The sequence below is a fragment of the Phyllobates terribilis genome, unplaced genomic scaffold, assembly GCF_046119375.1.
Source record: "Phyllobates terribilis strain yellow unplaced genomic scaffold, ASM4611937v1 Scaffold_3__8_contigs__length_932513732, whole genome shotgun sequence".
Classification (NCBI taxonomy): Eukaryota; Metazoa; Chordata; class Amphibia; order Anura; family Dendrobatidae; genus Phyllobates; species Phyllobates terribilis.
The window spans coordinates 390,388,213-390,410,226 of NW_027362763.1; the positions used below are offsets into that span (position 1 = coordinate 390,388,213).

At 38.0% G+C, this 22,014-nt stretch overlaps 1 protein-coding gene across 6 annotated transcripts in view; it reads left to right on the plus strand.

Annotated features, from left to right (window-relative positions):
* ADGRB3 (adhesion G protein-coupled receptor B3) overlaps nt 1-22,014 on the plus strand; it is a 1,321,417-nt gene that overhangs the window by 672,301 nt on the left and 627,102 nt on the right. For all 6 annotated transcript variants that reach the window (XM_073675497.1, XM_073675498.1, XM_073675494.1 and 3 more), the window contains 2 exons: nt 17,575-17,676; nt 17,949-18,055. In XM_073675497.1, the coding sequence (XP_073531598.1) occupies nt 17,575-17,676; nt 17,949-18,055 (209 nt within the window). The remainder of the gene's footprint in view (nt 1-17,574; nt 17,677-17,948; nt 18,056-22,014) is intronic.

Below are 22,014 nucleotides of genomic sequence, written 5' to 3' on the forward strand. Positions count from 1 at the left end.
CACTATAAGTGTACACAGAAAAAAAATTACTGGATGGCTATGAAGTTAGTAGCATATTCAATATTGTTTAACCCTTTTTGGTGCACAACGCCTTATGTGCAAAGTGCTGTCACCAACAACTTTGCACAATTTGTTGCACATGTGGAGCGCTGGGATGGCCATAGCGATCACCAGTCGGTGTCAGCTGTATATTACTGATGAGACTCTGCTGCAATGGCTGGGGGCTGAGATAACTCAGACGTTTAAACCCTGAGATGCTGCAGTCGATAGTGACAGTGTCTAAGTGGTTCCACAAACGTGGGGAAGATCTATCTGTCCCTCTGCAGCATGATTGTGGAGAGCTGATGGGTGCTGTATTAAAGTACAGTCACAGGCATAATACATTGCTTTGCAGAAACATTGAGGTTTATTAAAGCACCGATCAGGCCCAATCACAAAAAAATCTGATTAAAACAAGTATACGATGTTTAAACAAGAATAGAAAGAAATGCTTTACCTACTAAAAATACTTTATTATGCCCCCAAAAAATAATAATACGTTCAACTCTTATTGTTGCTTTCTTAATGACCCAAACTATAACATTATCACATTACATATGTATCCCAAAATGGTACCATTAAAAATGCCATCTCTTCCTGAAAAATAGCACTCATACAGAGCATCTCAGGCTCTCAGAATGTGACACAAAAACAATTTTTTTTTGTAAAAAGTAGGAAAACATGATACATGATACAATTCAATAAATATTGTATTGCTGTAATTGCACTGAAGCACAAGATAAAGTTAAAATGTCATTATACCACACACTGGAGGCCATACAAAACCCAAAATATTGTAAAATTGCTTTATTTAGTTCTCCTAACTTAAAAATGTAATAAAAGATTTCCAATACATGATATATACCCCAAAATAGTGCCATTAAAGTATGTTATACAAAGAACAGGTTCTCTTATAATACAGTGGAAGATGCCTGGTATCACCTGAAGAGAATTCCTGTATGACATAATGCTTAATTTATTATATTGCTGTATAATATACTGTTATCACATGACACTGATGTAAACTATTGTGATAGTATGGTTAATGATATAGTTTATCACTATCCCTTTTATGTTACCTTTTGGAAGAATAGGCAACTGTGCAGGTCGGAGTTATAGCTGGCTAGCCATATATTTGATATCAGTTTTGGTAGCAAAATGGGGATGCTTTCTGGCTAATGCGTTAGGTGCCTTACACTCAGGTACCTGATGAATGACTGTTTTTGCTGTCAACTGTCAGAAGATTAATGACTAGCAATGACTGATTATTTTTGTATGGAATAGAATTCTGTTTGAATTTTACAAAATGTGGATTTTCTGTAATTTGCTTACATGTGGATTTAGCAGCTTAGCGGCTGGCCGCCATTTTTGTATACTGTAAAGGGCCATCAAATGGTTAAAAAAAATAAGATATCCTTACATTCACCTTAGTGCCCGTCCAGTCCTTTTTGCATCTTTTGATCTCCACTGTTCGCGCTGAAATCCATGGGATTCTTGCACTGAGCCAGGACTTCCAACTTTGATGAGGCCCAGGATGGTTCTGAACATGTGCACGCAGGGTCACGCACATTTGCACAGAACCCTCCTGGGCCTCATCAGTGCCAGAAGTTCTAGCTCAGATTTAGAGACCCAGTGTTTTCAGCTTGAGCGGTGAAGATCAAAAGATGCGATGAGGGCCGGATGGGTAATGATAAGGATAGGTGATCGGTGACTCAAAGAATTTTTTAAATTTTTTACATATTATGTTTTTTAGGCTCTGGGGTCTGGAGAGATCCTAGAGCATAATAAGTGACATTAAATTTCTGGAAAATGACTGCATCAAATTTCCTGATTAAAAACTGTGCAAACATTAGAATTCAACGTTTTAAAGTTTCGTTTATCACTATTAATGACACCATCGCTGGGTCTTTGGGTCTTATCACTTAGTAACGCCCCCAAAAGTGAGTTCATGTATAGATCAGTGCTCTCTTTGCCCAGCCAAGTGCAATTCTATTACATCATCAACAGCTCTTGGTTCTTTATTTCTTTATATATACAGTATATATTTTCATGACTATGAAAATTATACATTCACACTGAAGGCATCAAAACTATGAATTAACACATATGGAATTATATACTTAACAAAAAAGTGTGAAACAACTGAAAATATGTCTTATATTCTAGGTTCTTCAAAGTAGCCACCTTTTGCTTTGATGACTGCTTTGCACACTCTTGGCATTCTCTTGATGAGCTTCAAGAGGTAGTCACCGGAAATGGTCTTCCAACAATCTTGAAGGAGTTCCCAGAGATGCTTAGCACTTGTTGGCCCTTTTGCCTTCACTCTGCGGTCCAGCTCACCCCAAACCATCTCGATTAGGTTCAGGTCTGGTGACTGTGGAGGCCAGGTCATCTGGCGTAGCACCCCATCACTCTCCTTCTTGGTCAAATAGCCCTTACACAGCCTGGAGGTGTGTTTGGGGTCATTGTCCTGTTGAAAACGAAATGATGGTCCAACTAAACGCAAGCCGGATGGAATAGCATGCCACTGCAAGATGCTGTGGTAGCCATGCTGGATCAGTATGCCTTCAATTTTCAATAAATCCCCAACAGTGTCACCAGCAAAGCACCCACACACCATCACACCTCCTCCTCCGTGCTTCACGGTGGGAACCAGGTATGTAGAGTCCATCCGTTCACATTTTCTGCGTCGCACAAAGACACCGTGGTTTGAATCAAAGATCTCAAATTTGGACTCATCAGACCAAAGCACAGATTTCCACTGGTCTAATGTCCATTCCTTGTGTTCTTTAGCCCAAGCAGATCTCTTCTGCTTGTTGCCTGTCCTTAGCAGTGGTTTCCTAGCAGCTATTTTACCATGAAGGCCTGCTGCACAAAGTCTCCTCTTAACAGTTGTTGTACAGATGTGAATGCTGCTAGAACTCTGTGTGGCATTGACCTGGTCTCTAATCTGAGCTGCTGTTAACCTACGATTTCTGAGGCTGGTGACTCGGATAAACTTATCCTCAGAAGCAGAGGTGACTCTTGGTCTTCCTTTCCTGGGGCTGTCCTCATGTGAGGCAGTTTCTTTGTAGCTCTTTATGGTTTTTGCAACTGCACTTGGGGACACTTTCAAAGTTTGCCCAATTTTTCAAACTGACTGACCTTCATTTCTTAAAGTAATGATGGCCACTCATTTTTATTTACTTAGCTGCTTTTTTCTTGCCATAATACAAATTCTAACAGTCTATTCAGTAGGACTATCAGCTGTGTATCCACCTGACTTCTGCACAACACAACCCAATTTATAAGGCAAGAAATCCCACTTATTAAACCTGACAGGGCACACCTTTGAAGTGAATACCATTTCCGGTGACTACCTCTTGAAGCTCATGAAGAGAATGGCAAGAGTGTGCAAAGCAGTCTTCAAAGCAAAAGTTGGCTACTTTGAAGAACCTAGAATATAAGACATATTTTCAGTTGTATCACACTTTTTTGCTAAGTATATAATTCCACATGTGTTAATTCATAGTTTTGATGCCTTCAGTGTGAATGTACAATTTTCAAAGTAATGAAAATACAGAAAAATCTTTAAATGAGAAGGTGTGTCCAAACTTTTGGTCTGTACTGTATATATATAAATATATATATATATATATATATATATATATATATATATATATACATACATACATACAGTGACTTGCGAAAGTACTCACCCCCTTGGCCTTTTTTTTGCAATTTTCTACCTCACAATCTGGAATTTCATTTGTTTTGTTTTTGAGGATTTGCATCAGTTCATGTCTAGAACATGTCTACAACTATGAACATTTGATTTTCTTTTTATTGTGAAGCAAACTACAAATAGGACAAAATATCTGAAAACTTCAGTGTGCATAACTATTCACCCACCTAAAGTCAGTACTTTGTAGAGCCTCCTTATGCAGCAATTACAGCTGCAAGTCACTTTGGATAAGTCTCTATGAGCTTTCCACATCTTGCCACTGGGATTTTTGCCAATTTCTCAAGGCAAAACTGCTCCTGCTCCTTCAAGTTAGATGGTTTCCTCTGGTGAACAGCAATTTTCAAGTCTGACCACAGATTCTCAATTGGATCAAGGTCTGAGCTTTGACTTGGCCACTCCAAAACATTTAATCATTTCTCCTTAAATCACTCCAGTGTTGCTTTAACAGTATGCTTTGGGTCATTGTCTTGTTGGAAGCTGAACCTCTGTCCCAGTCTAAAATCACTGACAGAATGAAACAGGTTTTGCTCAAGAATATCCCTGCATTTTGCATCTTCCATCTTCCCCTCTGGCCATTTTTCCTGTCCCTGCTGCTGAAAAAAATCCTCACAACATGATGCGGCCACCACCATGTTCCATTGTGGGGAAGGTGGTCTTGAGGTGATGAGCTTTGTTGGTTTGGCGCCAGACATAGTGTTTGCCTTGGTGGCAAAAAGTTCAATTTTGGTCTCATCTGACCACATCACCTTCCTTTATACATTTGGGGAATCTCCCACATGTCTTTTGGCAAACTCAAAATGAGCCTTACAATTTTTGTGTGTAAGTAGAGGCTTTTTTCTGCCCACTCTTCCATAAAGGCCACCTCTGTGGAGTATATGGCTTATTGTGGTCATATAGACAGATACTCCAGTTTACCTTTGGTCTCTGTGCTGCCTCTCTAATTAATGCCCTCCTTTCCCAGGCTAAGAGTTTTGGTGGGCGGCCCTCTTTTGGCAGGTTTGTTGTGTATCATGCTCTTTCCATTTTATGATAATGTATTTGATGGTGCTCCGGGGGAACATCAGATATTGGGATTTTTTTTATAACTCAACACTGACTTGTGCTTCTCAACAACTTTGTCCCTGACTTGTTTGGAAATCTCCTTGGTCTTCATGGTGTTGTTTGGTTAGTGGTGCCTCTTACTTAATGCTGTATATATACTTACAGACCATGTGACACTTAGATTGCACACAGGTGGACTTCCTTTCAGTTAGAGCATGTGACTTATAATTGCTTGTACCACAAATTTTTATGGGCTTCATTGCAAAAGGGGTGAATACATGTGCATATTCCAATTTTTAGTTATTTGATTCTATCAATTTAATTTATGCCTATATTTTTCTCCCTTCACCAACTTAGACTATTTAGTGCTGATGCATCACACACATATTAAAAATCCAAGGGGGGTGGGTGGGGTGAATACTTTCGCAAGCCACTATATATATTCAAATGATGACCAGTTTTAAAACCAATCACAGGGCTACCTTTGGAGACCAATGACAGTACACCATGCCAATATAAATCCCTATGTATCATCATACAAGTAACAGTTTTTATGCTTAACTACAACTTCTTGTGCTACTTTACCTGATTTCTCTTCTGATAACTGACCGAGTTAATTTACTGCTACTCTGCTACTTAACCCCTTACTTATTCTTGGCCCTGGACTGTTAGATCCTTACATTACCTGCTGATTTAATGCTTCTTTCTCTCTGGTTTTGATACAGGTGGTTAACCAACCAATTCCCAACTCATTTCTTGCTTAGCAGTTACTCTGTGGATGAAATCAATAGACCTTTGCAAAAAAAGACCAAATTTCTTTCCAAAAATAAAAACAGTGAACATGAAATCATCTCCTGGGAACCACTGAGTGGGGTAGACTGTGTCAGGACTGTCTATGGAAACCCTCTTTAGGAATGATAGATTCCATGTACAGTCTAATGACATTTTGACTTCTAAGATATGTTTTCAATCTCCGCTACATAGCATAGTAGACACATGAATTTTCAAAATTTTTGGCCAAGTCGTGCCTTTTAATCATTCACTAACCAAAACTGGTATGTGTCAACAGAAAGTTTTCCCTTTATTTATGGTTTACTGCAAGAGTGTTTACATATCAAAAATCTATATAAACTTATGCTACATTTGATGATAAAGTTGAAGAAAGTTGAATTTACTTGGAAAGTCAAATGCAGTACCTAATAAATAGTGATGACTTAAAACTAAAGTAAAGTAAAGCTCTGCTAGGGATCGGCCAACAAAATCTAATTCCCTTATGATAAATTGTATGTTCTTACGATCTAATGTTTGGTATAATTTAACAACCAAATAAACCACCAAAGCTATATAACTAATATAACTTTAGATTATTAACCAGTTTAAGACTGGACCAGGCACATTTTCAGGGGTTTTTTTGTGCATGCGATTTAACCCCTTAACGACCAGCGATGTACATGTACAGTGCCTGTTGGCGGAGAATGAATGGAGGGGGCTCTTTTCCCAATTTTTTTATTTTTATAACCACACTGGACTGCGAAAATCATTTTAAATTTGATCAACATTGTGTGACAAATATTTTTCTTTATCAGACGTTTTTGGAGGTTGTTTTCCGGGGCAGGAGGTTGTAACAGGATTTTGGATTGACAGTTGCATTTATTATTATCATTTTTTTACTTACCTGTTATTTTTAATTTATTTATTTTACATATTTCATAAGGCCATAAAAGACCTTTTGGGGGGCATTTAAATATTAGAATATTTTCAGCTGATTTCCCCTGTAACTGGGGCTGGTATTTTAGCCCCAGTTAAAAGGGGACTGCAGTCTACTTGTTGCATAGCAGAGCGGTGTGAGTCTCTTATGACACAGCAGCTCCTGCTGTCTCACTATATGCAGCGATCACATGACCGCTGTGTATAGAGGAGGAAGGTCTGTCATATTACTTCATACACAACACTTTTTAAACGATGGAGATGATTTATTAATGTCGGTGCCTACTTTATTGGTCTTTGGCTGTCTCTGCTCCTACGCAGTTATGTTTTAGAACATAAAGGGGTTGCAGGGTCCTCATTCTTATGATCTTAAAGGTGATGGGCATAGTTTATAAGCGAAAAAACTGGTTCCCTTTAAAGTTGTGGGGGGCCTCAGTGCATGCGTTTTCCCAATAGTTCAGTCACGTTTAGGTGAATAGAGCTTATGTTATCAGACAATTTGTTATTAGAAAGAACAAAAATAATTATATGGAATTTAACAGTTTCTATTTCCACTGCAAATTATTCAATAAAGTGTGATAGTGGTTTCTTACACGGATTTTGATCAGCTGTTGCTTAACACGTAAGCCATATGCTAACAGTAATTCAATTCCACATTTTCACAATAAAACATTCTGCTCTACTTGTATTCCCTCCCCCCATGATATTATTCCAATTTCCCTCCTTTCCTTGTTCATATTATTTGTAAAACTGCAAATAATTTCCCAAAAATCAGATTGCTTCTGCAGTTTTGTTTTACTTTTCAAATCAACTAGCAGCTCATTGTTAACATAAGCACACACGCTATTCTGACAACAGTCAACGCAAAAGCTGAGATTGATCAAGGAAGTAGTTGTCAGTGAATTTCACACTTCCAAAGTAATTTCACATACTGCATTTTTTTTTTATATCACTCAAAAGCAAAAGTTGTAAATTGTAAACCCTCAGTGCTTTCTTTCATTTCATCGTCCACTGCCAAAAGAAAGAATTCTGTAACCATGGTAATGTGTAAGTTTTATTCTACAAAGTAATAGGATGTTCACTCCCGAGGCTTTTCAAAAATATGCAGCATACATAACTAACTATTCCGCAACTTTTCTACCATTTATTTTGCATTTGAACTTCATAATTTTTCCTATAAATTTAGTTTATAAAGGAAACAAATATGCTCCATTGTTTCATTTCTCAACTGTGAAATATATACAAAATTTAAAATGCGCCTCAATGTACTTTTACTTATGGTATCTCCTTAACACTATATTACATTAAAATAAGTGAAAAATGTTGCTAAACAAGAGATTGCTGCAGCTAAGAACTGTACAGCGTAGGATAACTTTTGTGAACACTACCTTCCCCTTTGCACCTTACCTTGGGAATACAATACTGGTGAGGTCAGCCTCACACTTTGAAAAGCACTGTTGTAGGCCGCTTTTGAATGGCTTTTATTTTATTTTATTTATTTATTAATATTCATTTACATCTTTGTTTAAATTCATCCACTAAAAATGTATGCTTTTATAACATGAGAAAAAGGCAGCTAATCACTAGCCACATTGGCGATGTGACCAGTGCTCATCAGGAGACACATTGGTGATGTGACCAGTGCTCATCATGAGCCACATTGGTGATGTGACCAGTGCTCATCATGAGCCACATTGGTGATGTGACCAGTGCTCATCATGAGCCCCATTGGTGATGTGACCAATGATCGGTTCCCACAGTTATGAGTACAGATAACACATAAAATAAGTAAAGTGGTAGCCAAAGAGATGTTGCCATGAACAGTAAGTACATCTTATTTTCTTATTTTAAAAATATTTAGTTGGCACTGAAATATTCCTCTGAAATATAGCAAAAGAATTTGGAACGGTTCCCTACTGAAGTGCATCATGCTTAAAATTTCTCCTGATAATTCACATTAAATGGATGATTAATTAAGATTGCATTTAATCAGTTTTCTAGCACTAGAGTGAAATTCCATGTTGTAACATTTTTTGCAGAAATTTCCACATCTAAAAATTGGGTTACATTCTCCAGAATCCAGTTGTTTCAGATCATTGGGATAGTGGCAGAAATTTATGCAACAAAGTCCACCTGGTGGTTGCATAAAGGGTTGTTTCTAAATAGCCAAAGCTTTTACAGAGAAGGACTGCTGTACTTGATTACTCAGTAGAACAATATATTGGATGTGTCCCCGCCACTGGCAGACATAGACAAAAAAGGGCCCCTGTGCAAGAACAGTATATGGGCCCTTTGCGTCCCTTGAGCTCATAATAATACACAATTCCATTTGCTTTGGAAGTAGAAATAGGCCCCTTAGCTCTTCGGCCCCTGTGTGGCCGCACAGGATACACCAATGATATGTTCGCCCCTGGTCCCAGCATGTGGGCTGCAGAAGTATAACCTAATAATAATGCTTGGGTTACCAGCAGCTGGAATCCTTGCTGGTCGCTCAATATTGGTGGACTATTGATACAAAAAATATTGTCCAGTAGTCTGGCTAGCATAAATTCTAAAAAGAGCTTTATTTCCGCAGTGCCAATGGCAAAAGATTTCTCTAAGTACCAAGGAAACGCTGAAACTTAACTTTTATTAGATACTACAAGAAATACTAAATAATTCCATAAATAATATACAGTAGACTAAGTAATAAGAAAATAGCAGCAAATCTTTTGTGGGTGTTAAATCCACCAAAAGTAGCTGGCACAGTGCTCTCTTCACAAATATCAAAAGCAAAATTGAGGCAGCACTTTCACGTCATGAAAAAAACTTTGAATCCTAAATTCACTTATAGAAGCTACATTCAGCTATTCTTATGGAACCTGCTTGAAAAAAGCTATAGCGAGAGCGGAAATGTACTTAGTATGGGTTAATAAAGGTCTATTTTCACGTTTCTTCACCAAATAGAAGTGCTGCCTTAATTTTGTTTTTGATGCAGTGGACTACTATATACAAGTGTGGATTAAATACATGTTTGTCGTGGACTATCCTCTTCAGGTATCAGTGCATTAACTGCTGATTAATATCTGTTCCTTTTACTAATTCATTGGTATGATCTCTTACATATAACCATTACATAAGCACTACCAGCACAATTATTGTCAACTTGGTTAATATAGTAACTTTAACGATGCTCTGGATGAATTCGAAAAAGTTGATAAAATTCCAACACCTGGTGAAAAAAATTAATTATTTTATTAAATCATAGCTAAAAAACATATGTAGCCATCTGCTCTGGTCATGGGCAGATCCCACGCATTTCGGGTGTGTCCACCTTTAATCAGAGCTTAACTTTTTGGATTTATTATCATGACTCAATGGTCCTGGAGCTTTCTTGCTCCTGATATTGAGATTAGTGCTACTGACTCTCCAATACGTAAGCAGTTAGACTGGTTAGCTGTATCCCTCCTCTTTTTCTTCTTTGCTTATTGAGTGGATGGATGCAGTTCGTCCTTATAGTGAAATTGACTTTTGTGTAATCAGTGGTACTACTGACTCATATTGATTAGAATTTTATTTAATTATAGAGCTAAAAAATACAGATTTGGTGGGAATTCTGCTGCTAAAACTTCTGTAATCAAATTGGACTTTCAAATTGTGTATATATAGAACTGAACTTATCAAGTCAGTGTTTGTATTATCATACACAAATCCAAAACCATGTAAGCATAATAAGAGTAAAGGGAATCATTAATCAAATGTTTGGGAATTATATTTGACAACAAACTCATCAAGGCATGAAAATTAGCATTAGTACTTTGTAAGTTGAATAAACATTTGTTTTTAGTTTAGCAGTCTCATTACATACAAATTGAGTTAAAGCTGTTTTAAATTGACTTTGGATTATTCCACAAACGCATGAAATGTATTCAAAAATCTGTGAATTTTAAAAGTATTTATATCAAAATTATATCAAAATTATATAAATATATTTTTTGAGCTATTTACTAGTAGGTTAAGATAAATCAGAATTATTACATGGTGCAAGACATTTTCGCACAATTGAAACTGTTTTAATCTTTAAATTTGATGATTTTTTCCATTGATGATTGTACTCGCTCCATCAGACTCTACGGGGGTGCATTTATCATGTACAGCAATTTCTGGAGGCTATGTTGCTATTATTCACAACAAATCTATCATAATTCTGCATGGGGTTTGACAAATTTGTTGCATCTTTAAAGCACCACTCCAGCATTTTTTTTTCTATTTCAGTGCTGGATTGATGCCTCTAATCTAAGGTCCCTGACCCTAGTTGTATGCTTACCCGCTGCTGTCTTCAACTTTTATTATCCCGCTCCGGTCCCGTGTTGCCATCTTGGGACCACAACTTCTGACTGGCTGGAAATTAGAAGTAACGGTCACAAGCTCTCAATGTAAGTCTATGAGAGCCAGAGTGAGGCTCTCATAGACTTGCATTGAAAAGTGACCTTTGACTCGCTCCAGTAAACATTGGAGCAATCCTGCTCCAAAAACTGCTAGAGACTGATGGGTGGGAGCAGAGGCAATAGAAGGTGAATATGGTGGCTGGTAAGTACATGACTAGGGTCAGGGACCTTAGATTAGAAGTACCACTCCATGCTGGAGTGGTGCTTTAAATATCCCTAGAGATGTGTTTTCAAATTTTATGTCACCCAACTACAGGAGTAGGAAGACACACATTTTTTAAACATTGATGAATGTAACTAAATTCTGATATAGCAAGAAACCATGCATACCTTTCATTTCAGATTTATAAACTGATATGAAAGGCACAAAAGGCTCAAAATTCTGGTGCTAATGGTTAATAAATGTGGCACTCAGCAGATTAGAAGTTATGTTAGCATTTTAGAAGTAATGCTTGTCCCTGAGAGAATCTACTTACGTACTGAGACCAAGAGAACTTGTCTAGATTTCATTTAACCAACAGAAAAAATATTAGACCCCTAAAAATTAACTTTTATTAATATTTTAAAAGCTTATAGGACTGATCATTCTAAGAACACACATAACAGACAGAGATTTTATAGGGTGTATACGATAATTTTTCTTTTGGATTTGTATGCTATCTAGCAGAAAATTGTAAAATTCTGTATGCCTCTTGTGGTAGATCGCTCACTCAGCTGCACACAGAGGTAGACACAGGTACGCTGTCTCTTTAAATCTCTTTTTGGTTTATTAGAATGTGGCATAAACCAACATTGAATCCATGAAAATAAACATAGCCCTTTGGGCAAAAACAGGAAACATACAAGAACAAAGTAGTTATGGACAACACAGTTCTTGTGTTAGCAGGGCCCTGCCTGTTCAGAGTTCAGCAACTTCACATGGTTCAGGTCAGCTCAACACAAACATGTCTGGAGTTTGCCTCCCCAGACTCACTGAACAACTAATGCCTCAGCTGGCCTTGTATTTAAACCCCAGAACACACCCTGAGGTGGAGATATGAAGAACAACCTCCCGCCCACTCTATGGTTGTTCTCATAAAAACACACCATTTTACAAATGGTGAATTAACCCCTCCCCTCCAGCACTTTACAAGTGATTTTGCTACACTCTGTATAGAATTGGATACCTACTGAATGCAGTAGAGAAATCATACCCTTCTATCACATCCTTGTTATGGTTCCATACAAAACAGAGTGGCAGTACAGCCATGTATATAGCTCCTGAGTAATATTCAAGAATAATTGCAGCCAAACAATTTGTTAGGGTTATGAGCTAAATAGGAGAATTCACCTAAGTCATCAGCTACTCTTTTTTAATATGTATTTTTATACAGAGTGATATCATAAGTAATACATTGACATTTCTGAACTTTGATGAAAAGTATAACATCAGTGATCAGGCAGTTGACACTTTTGCAAAAAAAAAAAGATAAAAATGTACAACCATACAAGTTAACATGACAGTGTAATATACCAAATCTGTAAAGGGATTATTAGCTGATTTCCTTATGTCATTCCAAACACACACAAGCTCTATTGGCTCTGTAAATATTGGTCAAATGTATCTTCTAATAAGTAAGATCTAATTTGTATTTCTGGCACAATATTACTTTGTAATAGAGTAAAAAGATATTTTGGGCTAATTTGCACATAATAACTGAAGAATAAAGAAAAATATAAGTCTTAAAACCTGTATATAATTTATACAAACCTTTGCAGGCATAGCTACGAATGCTTTGATAACCTTATACTGGCATCTAGGATTATATTGTACATTTTTCTTGACAGTCAAAATGTATGCTTTATTTTTATTGGAAAAGGTCAAATCCTTTTTAAAATGTGTCTAGAGAAATCACCAATAAGAATTTTAGAAAGAGAACATAAGAAAGTTGTTTATTAAAAAGAAAGACAGAAAGGGGGAAAGAGAGAAAAGTAAGCGAGAGATTCTTTAATATATACATGAAATGTTTCCGGTCCTCAGACTAGGACTTCTGTTAGTATGATGCCCTGCAGAAGCTGAAATAATAGGTGAAACCGCATCCTTTACTACTGAAAGTACCACTTAATGAATCAGAGTGAGCTATACTCTTAACTCGTGGCTCCAGGCAAGTGTGTCATTTCACCTTTCACAGCTCTTTCTAAGTGGCTTCTCTTAGACCCCAAACTTTCACTTGCACAGTTGTTTTGTTAGTTCTTGTCATTTTTTAGAATTTTCAAGTTCTAAATTCCTTCCTACTTTTCTTTAACAAAATAAAATATATTTTACAAACAAAAATGTTTTGGATTGAAGAATCTTTCTAAATTAACAGGTAATGTTCCTTCTAATTAACAGTGTCCTTTGACATTTGAACCTTTATACATAGATGTATGAAATATGTATTTTTTTCAAGTTACCAACTATTCAATAAATTTTTGTGTAAAAAATCCCTCAACAATCTTAAAAAAACATCACAACCACTGGATAGCCTTCAATAGAAATGTTCAGTGTTAAAATCTAACAATAGAGTATTGTGAAATCATGTTTTTTTCAAAATTGGTCATTTGATGCCACACATTATGGTATATATCAAGCCAATAAAAGACGTAAAGGAGATATCAAAAGCACAAAAATGAGTCATCCTCCTTGTAGAACTATTGTTTAGAGCAGTGTTCCCCAACTCCAGTCCTCAATAGACACCAACAGATCATGTTTTCAGGATTTCCTTAGTATTTCCATAGTGAGGAAATTATCATCTGTGCAATACTAAGGAAATCCTGAAAACATTACATATTGGTGGCTCTTGAGGACTGGAGTTGGGGAACACTGGTTTAGACTGTAGAGTTCTGTTCTTCATCATATGCCCTTGGACCACATGTAGCTCCTAGGCCATCACTAAGGGACTCCACAGCAATAATTACTTCCTGATACTATCTTTCCGTAAAAGGGTTGTCCACTGCAATATTTTATTGTACAATTAAGGCTATAGTAGTATGAAAACAATATTAGAAGCAATGATGAGTATAATAAAACTTAGCTTTTAATGTTCATAGATAAAAATAGGACAAAGTAACATACACTAAAATTAAAATACCCAAATGTTTCCATATATCGGGTATCAATTCCTAGACCACAGCAGAGGGTATTGAGTCAAGTGAAGGTTAAATCCTCACGGACCAGAAATAACATTCATACCTGGCCCATATGGTAGGGGTCATCAAATTAATGTCCAAAATTTATACAAAAAGTTATGGCTATATTATAATGCCCAATTTATCTATGTATAAACAAAACATCAGTGGCTATAGAATAAATGGAACCCATCTACTTCATCCACAAAGATATAAGGGAAGGTCCTTCTTTTCAGTAGATCCCCATCTGGTCAGCAGGATGCGGAGCTTGGAGCTGGCTCTACTGTGTCCTAATCATCTATGGATAGCCCTATTGCCCCAAAAGCTCCCGCCCTTACAAGGGCAGTCCACAGCTTTCCCTGCTTGGCTCACCCTCTATTTGCCCTACATGCCTCCTTTTTATGGTCTGATAAAAAACAGATATTCTGAAAAGCACTTATGGTTCTTCCATACCACTTTCAGAGTACTCCACTAGTCTTCTCACTTTCACTGCATTAAATGTCACAAGGCCCCAGCAGCCATCGTAGGTCAATGATAAGTTAACTTAATAATGGCCAGTGACTGTGCAGCTGTTTTCCACAGAAGAGACCTAGGAGTAGAGATGAGCGGTGTTCGACTAGAACTGTTCGCCAATCTCAAATTCGAGCTGTTTTGGGCGGTGTTCGAGTTGTTCGACGAACCCGAACGATTTGCAAAAAATTCGTCTGTTCGAGGTTATGTTCGATAACTGTTCGTGCACCAAAAGCGTGTCCTGCATGTCTGGTGCTATTTAGAGCACCAATCATGCAGGGATTGTCTGCCACTCACTGTAATGCCACAGCCATGGTGGTTGTGGCATTACAGTGATTGCCCAAATCGATGGGAACAGTGCCAACAGTGAAACATGAAAAGCCGGCAATTCAGCAGCGGCATACACCGGTACCCGACAATTTAGAACCGAAAGAATAGAGCTTCACACATAGATTAGATAGATATAAACATGTCAGCCACATATATACGAAGTACAGTGATAGTGCTGCTTACTGTACTTGTCATTTAGTGTAAAGGATTTATCAAAAAAAATAATAGTGTTTTCATGCACCGTCTCTTTAAAAAAGCCGGCCGGCAATTCAGCATCTGTACCCGACAATTTACAATAGAAGGAATAGAGAATCACACATAGATTAGATAGATAGAAACATGTCAGTCACATATATATGAAGTACAGTGACAGTGCTGCTTACTGTACTTGTCATTTAGCGTAAAGGATTTATCAAAAAAAATAATAGTGTTTTCATGCACCGTCTCTTTAAAAAAGCCGGCCGGCAATTCAGCATCTGTACCCAACAATTTAGAATAGAAGGAATAGAGAATCACACATAGATTAGATAGATAGAAACATGTCAGTCACATATATATGAAGTACAGTGACAGTGTTGCTTACTGTACTTGTCATTTAGTGTAAAGGATTTATTAAAAAAAATAATAGTGTTTTCATGCACCGTCTCTTTAAGAAAGCCGGCCGGCAATTCAGCATCTGTACCCGACAATTTATAACAGACAGAATAGAGCTTCACACATAGATTAGATAGATAGAAACATGTCAGTCACATATATATGAAGTACAGTGATAGTGTTGGTTACTGTACTTGTCATTTAGTATTAAAATAAAGGATTTATTATTAAAAAAAATTGGCGTGGGGTTCCCCTTAATTTTAGGCTCTAGCGGAGGTTAAGCAGACAGCTGGGGCAGATGTTTGAAGCCTGGGAAGGGGGTAATACCCACGGAGCTTCCCAGGCTACTAATATCAGCCCCCAGCTGAATACATAGCCTTTACTAGCTATTAAAATGGGGGACCCCCCCCAAAAAAATGATGTGGGGTCCCCCCTAATTTAATAGCTAGCAAAGGCTAGGCAGACAGCTGGGGGCTGATATTAATAGCCCAGGAAGGGAGCCATGAATATTGGCCCCCTCCCAGGCTAGAAACACCAGCCGTCAGCCGCCCCAGAAATGGCGCATTCATAGGATGCGCCAATTCTGGCACTTAGCCTCGCTCTTCCATGCTGCCCTGGTGCGGTGGCAGGGGGTAATAGGGCTGGGGTTGATGTCAGCTTATAATGCCAGCTGACATCAAGCCCAGGTTAGTAATGGAGAGGCGTCTATAAGACACCCCCATTACTAACCCCATAGTCAAAGTTAAAAAAAACACAAACACCCAGAATAAAGTCCTTTAATTGAAATAAAGACACAATTCTTTATTGTTCTAAATTAAACCATACTTACCGTCACGCCCATTCCAGCTGAAGCCAACGATCTCCTGTAATAAAAATAAAATAATAAAGCAACATCATCCTTACCTTTCCAGGGTTCCCACGACAGCTTCAGCTCTGCTACATCGAGATGACAGGCTGGACCGCAGCAGAACGCTGCCATCCAGCCTGTCATCCCGCAGACACTGAGAATCGCAGGCATGCTTGCGCTCCACATTGTCTCTCTGTGACGGCATAAAGATGAGCCGAGGTCATGTCCAATGAACTCGGCTCACCTCATGCACGTCACTGACAGCGTGGGAAAATTCTCACGGTGAAGCGCTGAGTGCAGGAGAATTTTACCACGCTGTCAGTGAGGTGCATGAGGTGAGCTGAGTTCATTGGACATGAGCCCGAACACTACGGGGGTGGCTCAACACTACCTAGGAGACTGTGTTTTACTGCTTGGAAAGAACGTTACCTCTGCAGTCCATCAATGGCCACTGATTGGCTGCTGTGGTCACTTGTTGCCCATGCTAGAAGAAGTAAGAAGTCTGGCAGGGAACATCGACAGTATTGTCGAAGGACAATGGGAGCTCACTAACTTTGTAGCTGTTTTTATTCTAATTTTAAGACTATTATAGGCCAATATGTGTAAAGAAATATTGTTGTGAACAACCTCTTTAATCACACAAGATAGGTCATAGCGTAAAAGAAACTTCGTAGCATGGTCCATGCTGGAGTAAAATTCTTATAACTAGGTCATTGTCTTTCTCTCTTAATAATATCAAGTGTGGCTCAATATGACCTGACATATTGTCATATGGCTATAAGACCTTTGTTGTAAAGGTCCCACTATAGAGGTGGATTTGACTGGTCAATATCTTGTTAACTTATTTCCCTCCTGTCACATTACTATCCTGGAAGTAGAGAGGCAAGTTGTCAACCGAGAGGCTTTTTTTATTACTTCATCCCAGATATATAAATAGAAAAAAAATAAAGCGTCATATGCAATATGCCATGATACATTATGAATTGAGATAAAATGCCACACACGTCTGCAGAATATTACTTTAAAAATATGACAGACAGAAACTGCTGGGTGAGCTATTTTTATCATGGAGCTAATGTTTTTAGAAACAAACACACTGGACTACTAAGGTTCTTTCCTCAGGCATGTTGAAAACTGAGTAGCGTGACAAATAATCTCAGAATGCTAGATGTGTGTGTTTAATATAAATCTCTCACTCTTATTCACAGCTCCTTATGAAATCTGCCCCGAGGACTATTTGATGTCTATGGTATGGAAAAGAACCCCAGCTGGAGACCTGGCATTCAATCGATGTCCTCTTAATGCTACTGGTAAATGTTTCTCGATTAAGATATATATTTATGTATTTGTTTACATAGGATTAACAATGAAGGATAAATATTTACTAGATTTTTATCCTCATTTACATCCCTATTATTGTGCCCATATAATATTCATTTGTATAAATGGAATTTTAAGGAAATGGAATATTTCGTGTAAGTCATTTGCATGATATTATATAGCTAAATTGAGTCATTTAGGAGATTGCTTTTGTATGATTTCATCACTAACATATATTTTCTGCATCCTGTGTGACTCATAGGCACCACTAGCAGACGCTGCTCGCTCAATCTTCATGGAGTAGCCTTCTGGGAACAGCCGAGCTTTGCAAGATGCATATCAGCTGAATACAGACACTTGCAGCTTTCAGTAGGTGCAAAGCCAGCTTTTGTCTTTGTTATGTTTAATTCCTATTATGTCTCCGCGTCGAAAATGTAACTCATTCATATCTAGTCCAAAATGCAGCATAGACTAAGCAATGAAAATTGCCCTGGATTCCACTTACTCAGATTAGCAGAAGCAAACCTTAATCACTGCAAAGTCAATTTCAGTGAGCCTTCCTAGAAATGGAAGGGGAAGAAAAATACTAGATTCATTTGGCCACATTTTGTTCTACGTACTATTTTAATCAGAAATGTAGCTTTTTTTATCTACTTGTCTCATCCAGGACAGTTATTGTCCATATGAATTTTTCATCAATATAGCTGGGAATATATAGTCCCTCTTTAATTAAGTGAAATAGAGGGGAGAAAGAGCAATTTTTGCCAGAGCAAAGTGCATGCACTGAATTTGTTAATTTTCTATAAAAAGAAATATGTTTCGCTTGAACTAATAGACTATATTCACTCGTGGCTTTTTTGTAGCATTTTTTCTGCAGCAAAAAAATTCACAATTGGCAGTAAAAATGCTGCATAGGGGCATATTCACACATCAGTATTTGGACAGCATTTTGCATCAGTGTTGCATGTCAAAACTAAGAGTGGAACTTACAGAGAAAATCTATAATTGAAAGATTGACACTTGTTCTGTATTTTGGAGACACTTGGTTTTGGTTTACAAACACTGATGAAATACTGATAAAAAATACTGATGTGTGAATGAGGCCTTAAATGACATAAATAGCTGCATTTTTGCAACCTTTTTGCTGCGTCTTTCTGGCCATTACATGTCTGATTTGTCCACAATACATATTAATATACACTGTGCAGAATTATTAGGCAAATGAGTATTTTGATCACATGATACTTTTTATACATGTTGTCCTACTCCAAGCTGCATAGGCTTGAGAGCCAACTACCAATGAAGTAAATCTGGTGATGTGCATCTCTGTAATGAGGAGGGGTGTTGACTAATGACATCAACACCCTATATAAGGTGTGCTTTATTATTAGGCAACTTCCTTTCCTTTGGCAAAATGGGTCAGAAGAGAGATTTGACAGGCTCTGAAAAGTCCAAAATTGTGAGATGTCTTGCAGAGGGATGCAGCAGTATTGAATTTTCCAAACTTTTCAAGCATGATCACCGAACAATCAAGCGTTTAATGGCAAATAGCCAACAGGGTCACAAGAAGCGTGTTGGCCAAAAAAGGCACAAAATAACTGCCTATGAATTGAGTAAAATCAAGCATGAAGCTGCCAAGATGCCATTCGCCACCAGTTTTGCCATATTTCAGAGCTGCAACATTACTGGAGTATCAAAAAGCACAAGGTGTGCGATACTAAGGGACATGGCCAAGGTAAGGAAGGCTGAAAAATGACCACCTTTGAACAAGAAACATAAAATAAAACGTCAAGAATGGGCCAAGAAATATCTTAAGACTGATTTTTCAAAGGTTTTATGGACTGATGAAATGACAGTGACTCTTGATGGGCCAGATGGATGGGCCTGAGGCTGGATCAGTAAAGGGCAGAGAGCTCCACTCCGACTCAGACATCAGCAAGGTGGAGGTCGGGTACTGGTATGGGCTGGTATCATCAAAGATGAACTTGTGGGACCTTTTTGGGTTAAGGATGGAGTAAAGTTCAACTCCCAGACCTACTGCCAGTATCTGCAAGACAACTTCTTCAAGCAGTGGTGCAGGAAGAAGTCAGTATCATTCAAGAAAAACATGATTTTCATGCATGACAATGCTCCATCACATGCATCCAACTACTCCACAGCGTGGCTGGCCAGTAAAGGTCTAAAAAACACTTGTTTTTTTCTGAACCCCATAGAGAACCTGTGGTCCATCATAAAATGTGAGATCTACAGGGAGGGAAAACAGTACACCTCTCGGAACAGTGTCTGGAAGGCAGTGGTGGCTGCTGCACACAATGTTAATCGAAAACAGATCAAGCAACTGACAGAATCTATGGATGGAAGGCTGTTGAGTGTCATCATAAAGAAAGGTGGCTATATTGATCACTATTTTTTTTTGTTTTTGTTTTTGCATATCAAAAATGTTTATTTCTAAATTTTGTGCACTGATATTGGTTTACCTGGTGAAAATAAACAAGTGAGATGGGATTATATTTGGTTTTTATTAAGTTGCCTAATAATTCTGCAAAGTAGTAGTTACCTGCACAAACAGATATCCTCTTAAGATAGCCAAATCTAAAAAAAAAACACTCCAACTTCCAAAAATATTAAGCTTGGATATTTATGAGTCTTTTGGGGTGATTGAGAACATAGTTGTTGATCAATAATGAAAATAATCCTCTAAAATACAACTTGCCTAATAATTCTGCACACAGTGTAGTTAGCTATATTCACCAAAAACGCTGCGAAAAACGCAGCACAAATGTTATGGTATGTTTTTTGCAGCATTTTTTACACTTTCTCATTGCTTTCTATGAGTGATAAAATGCTGCAAAAACACTGCAAAAACACTGAAATAATTGACATGCTCCAGATTTTTAGAAACGCTGCAGTGCTCAAATTCAGCCAGGACAAAAGCTGTGTGTACATGTGATTTTTGAAATCCCACGGCTTTTGCTGGTACTGTAAAATAAAATGGTGCAAAAATGCCACGTGTGAACACAACCTTAGTATAACATACATATACTATTAATAAAAGGTACAAAAGGCAAAAATAAACTTGAATAGGAACAATTTAATAATAAATAGCAATAGATTCATTAGGTACAGTTTCAGCATTACCCACATTACAGATTTAATTAGATGTGGATCTATATTGCCACTCTATAATACTTATGGCGCAATTAGAACACAAAGGAGTTTTATGGCAAAAGATAACAACTAGAGATGAGCGTTGTTCTACTCGAACTGTTCGCCAATCTCAAATTCGAGCTGTTTTGGGCGGTGTTCGAGCCGGTCGGCGAACACGAACAATTTGAGAAAAATTCGGCTGTTCGAGGTTATGTTCGATAACTGTTCGTGCACCAAAATTATAACTGGATTTTTTCTCAGTAATGATGAAAATTAATGTTAATACGCAGCTTGAGTGTACAGCGGGGCGGGGGGAGGGGCAGGGGATGGATCTCTGCAGGAACAATGAAGATCTCCATTTTTTTTTCTCTTTCCCGCATTTGCAGTGGGGAGGTGCAATCTGTCAGCCTATCAGCAGCGCACGCACGGAGCGAAGTGCTTTTTTTCACACAAGCAAGGGCATGTGTGATTGGCAGTGTATGTCACATGTCCTTGCCCTATAAGACCAAGCCATTTTCCCCGTCGCCACCATTTTCTCACTGCTGCAGCTGCGTGTTAGACGGCACCGCTGTTGCTGTGTGCGCTATACCTTGTTAATTTCAAGCCAATTTTCGCACAAATCTACAGATAGCTTGGGAGTAGGGAATAGTTGTGATTGCAGTCCTTTTAAGGACTAGGTTACAGCATTTCCTACGACTTTTATCAGGCAGGTCTGTGCTCTTAAATAGATAGATTGTGGGAGTAAAGACTAATTGTAATTTGAGTCCTTTTCAGGACTAGGTTACATCAGTTCCTATCAGTTTTTGCCAGGCAGGTCTGTGCCAGTGCTGTGCAAGTTTTTTTCACAGCATTTGGCTGAATCTAGCAAAGCTAATCCTTTTTGGCCTATTGCAGAGTGTGTTAGTCAGTGGAGTAGCCTATCTGTGTTGCAAGATATACCACCTGTGTATAGAATACCAATTTTTTTACTGCACCTAGTGAAGTAAAATCTTTTGGGCATAGCATCATTCTATTAGTCCATCTATACTGACCTCCATCAGGTTGCAAACTGAATATAATTTTTTTCTGCATCTAGCTCTGAAAAAATATTTGGGCTTCTAGCAGTGTGTGGGACTTGGTCTATTAGTCCATCTATACTGACCTCCATCAGGTTGCAAATTAAAAATAATTTTTTTCTTCAT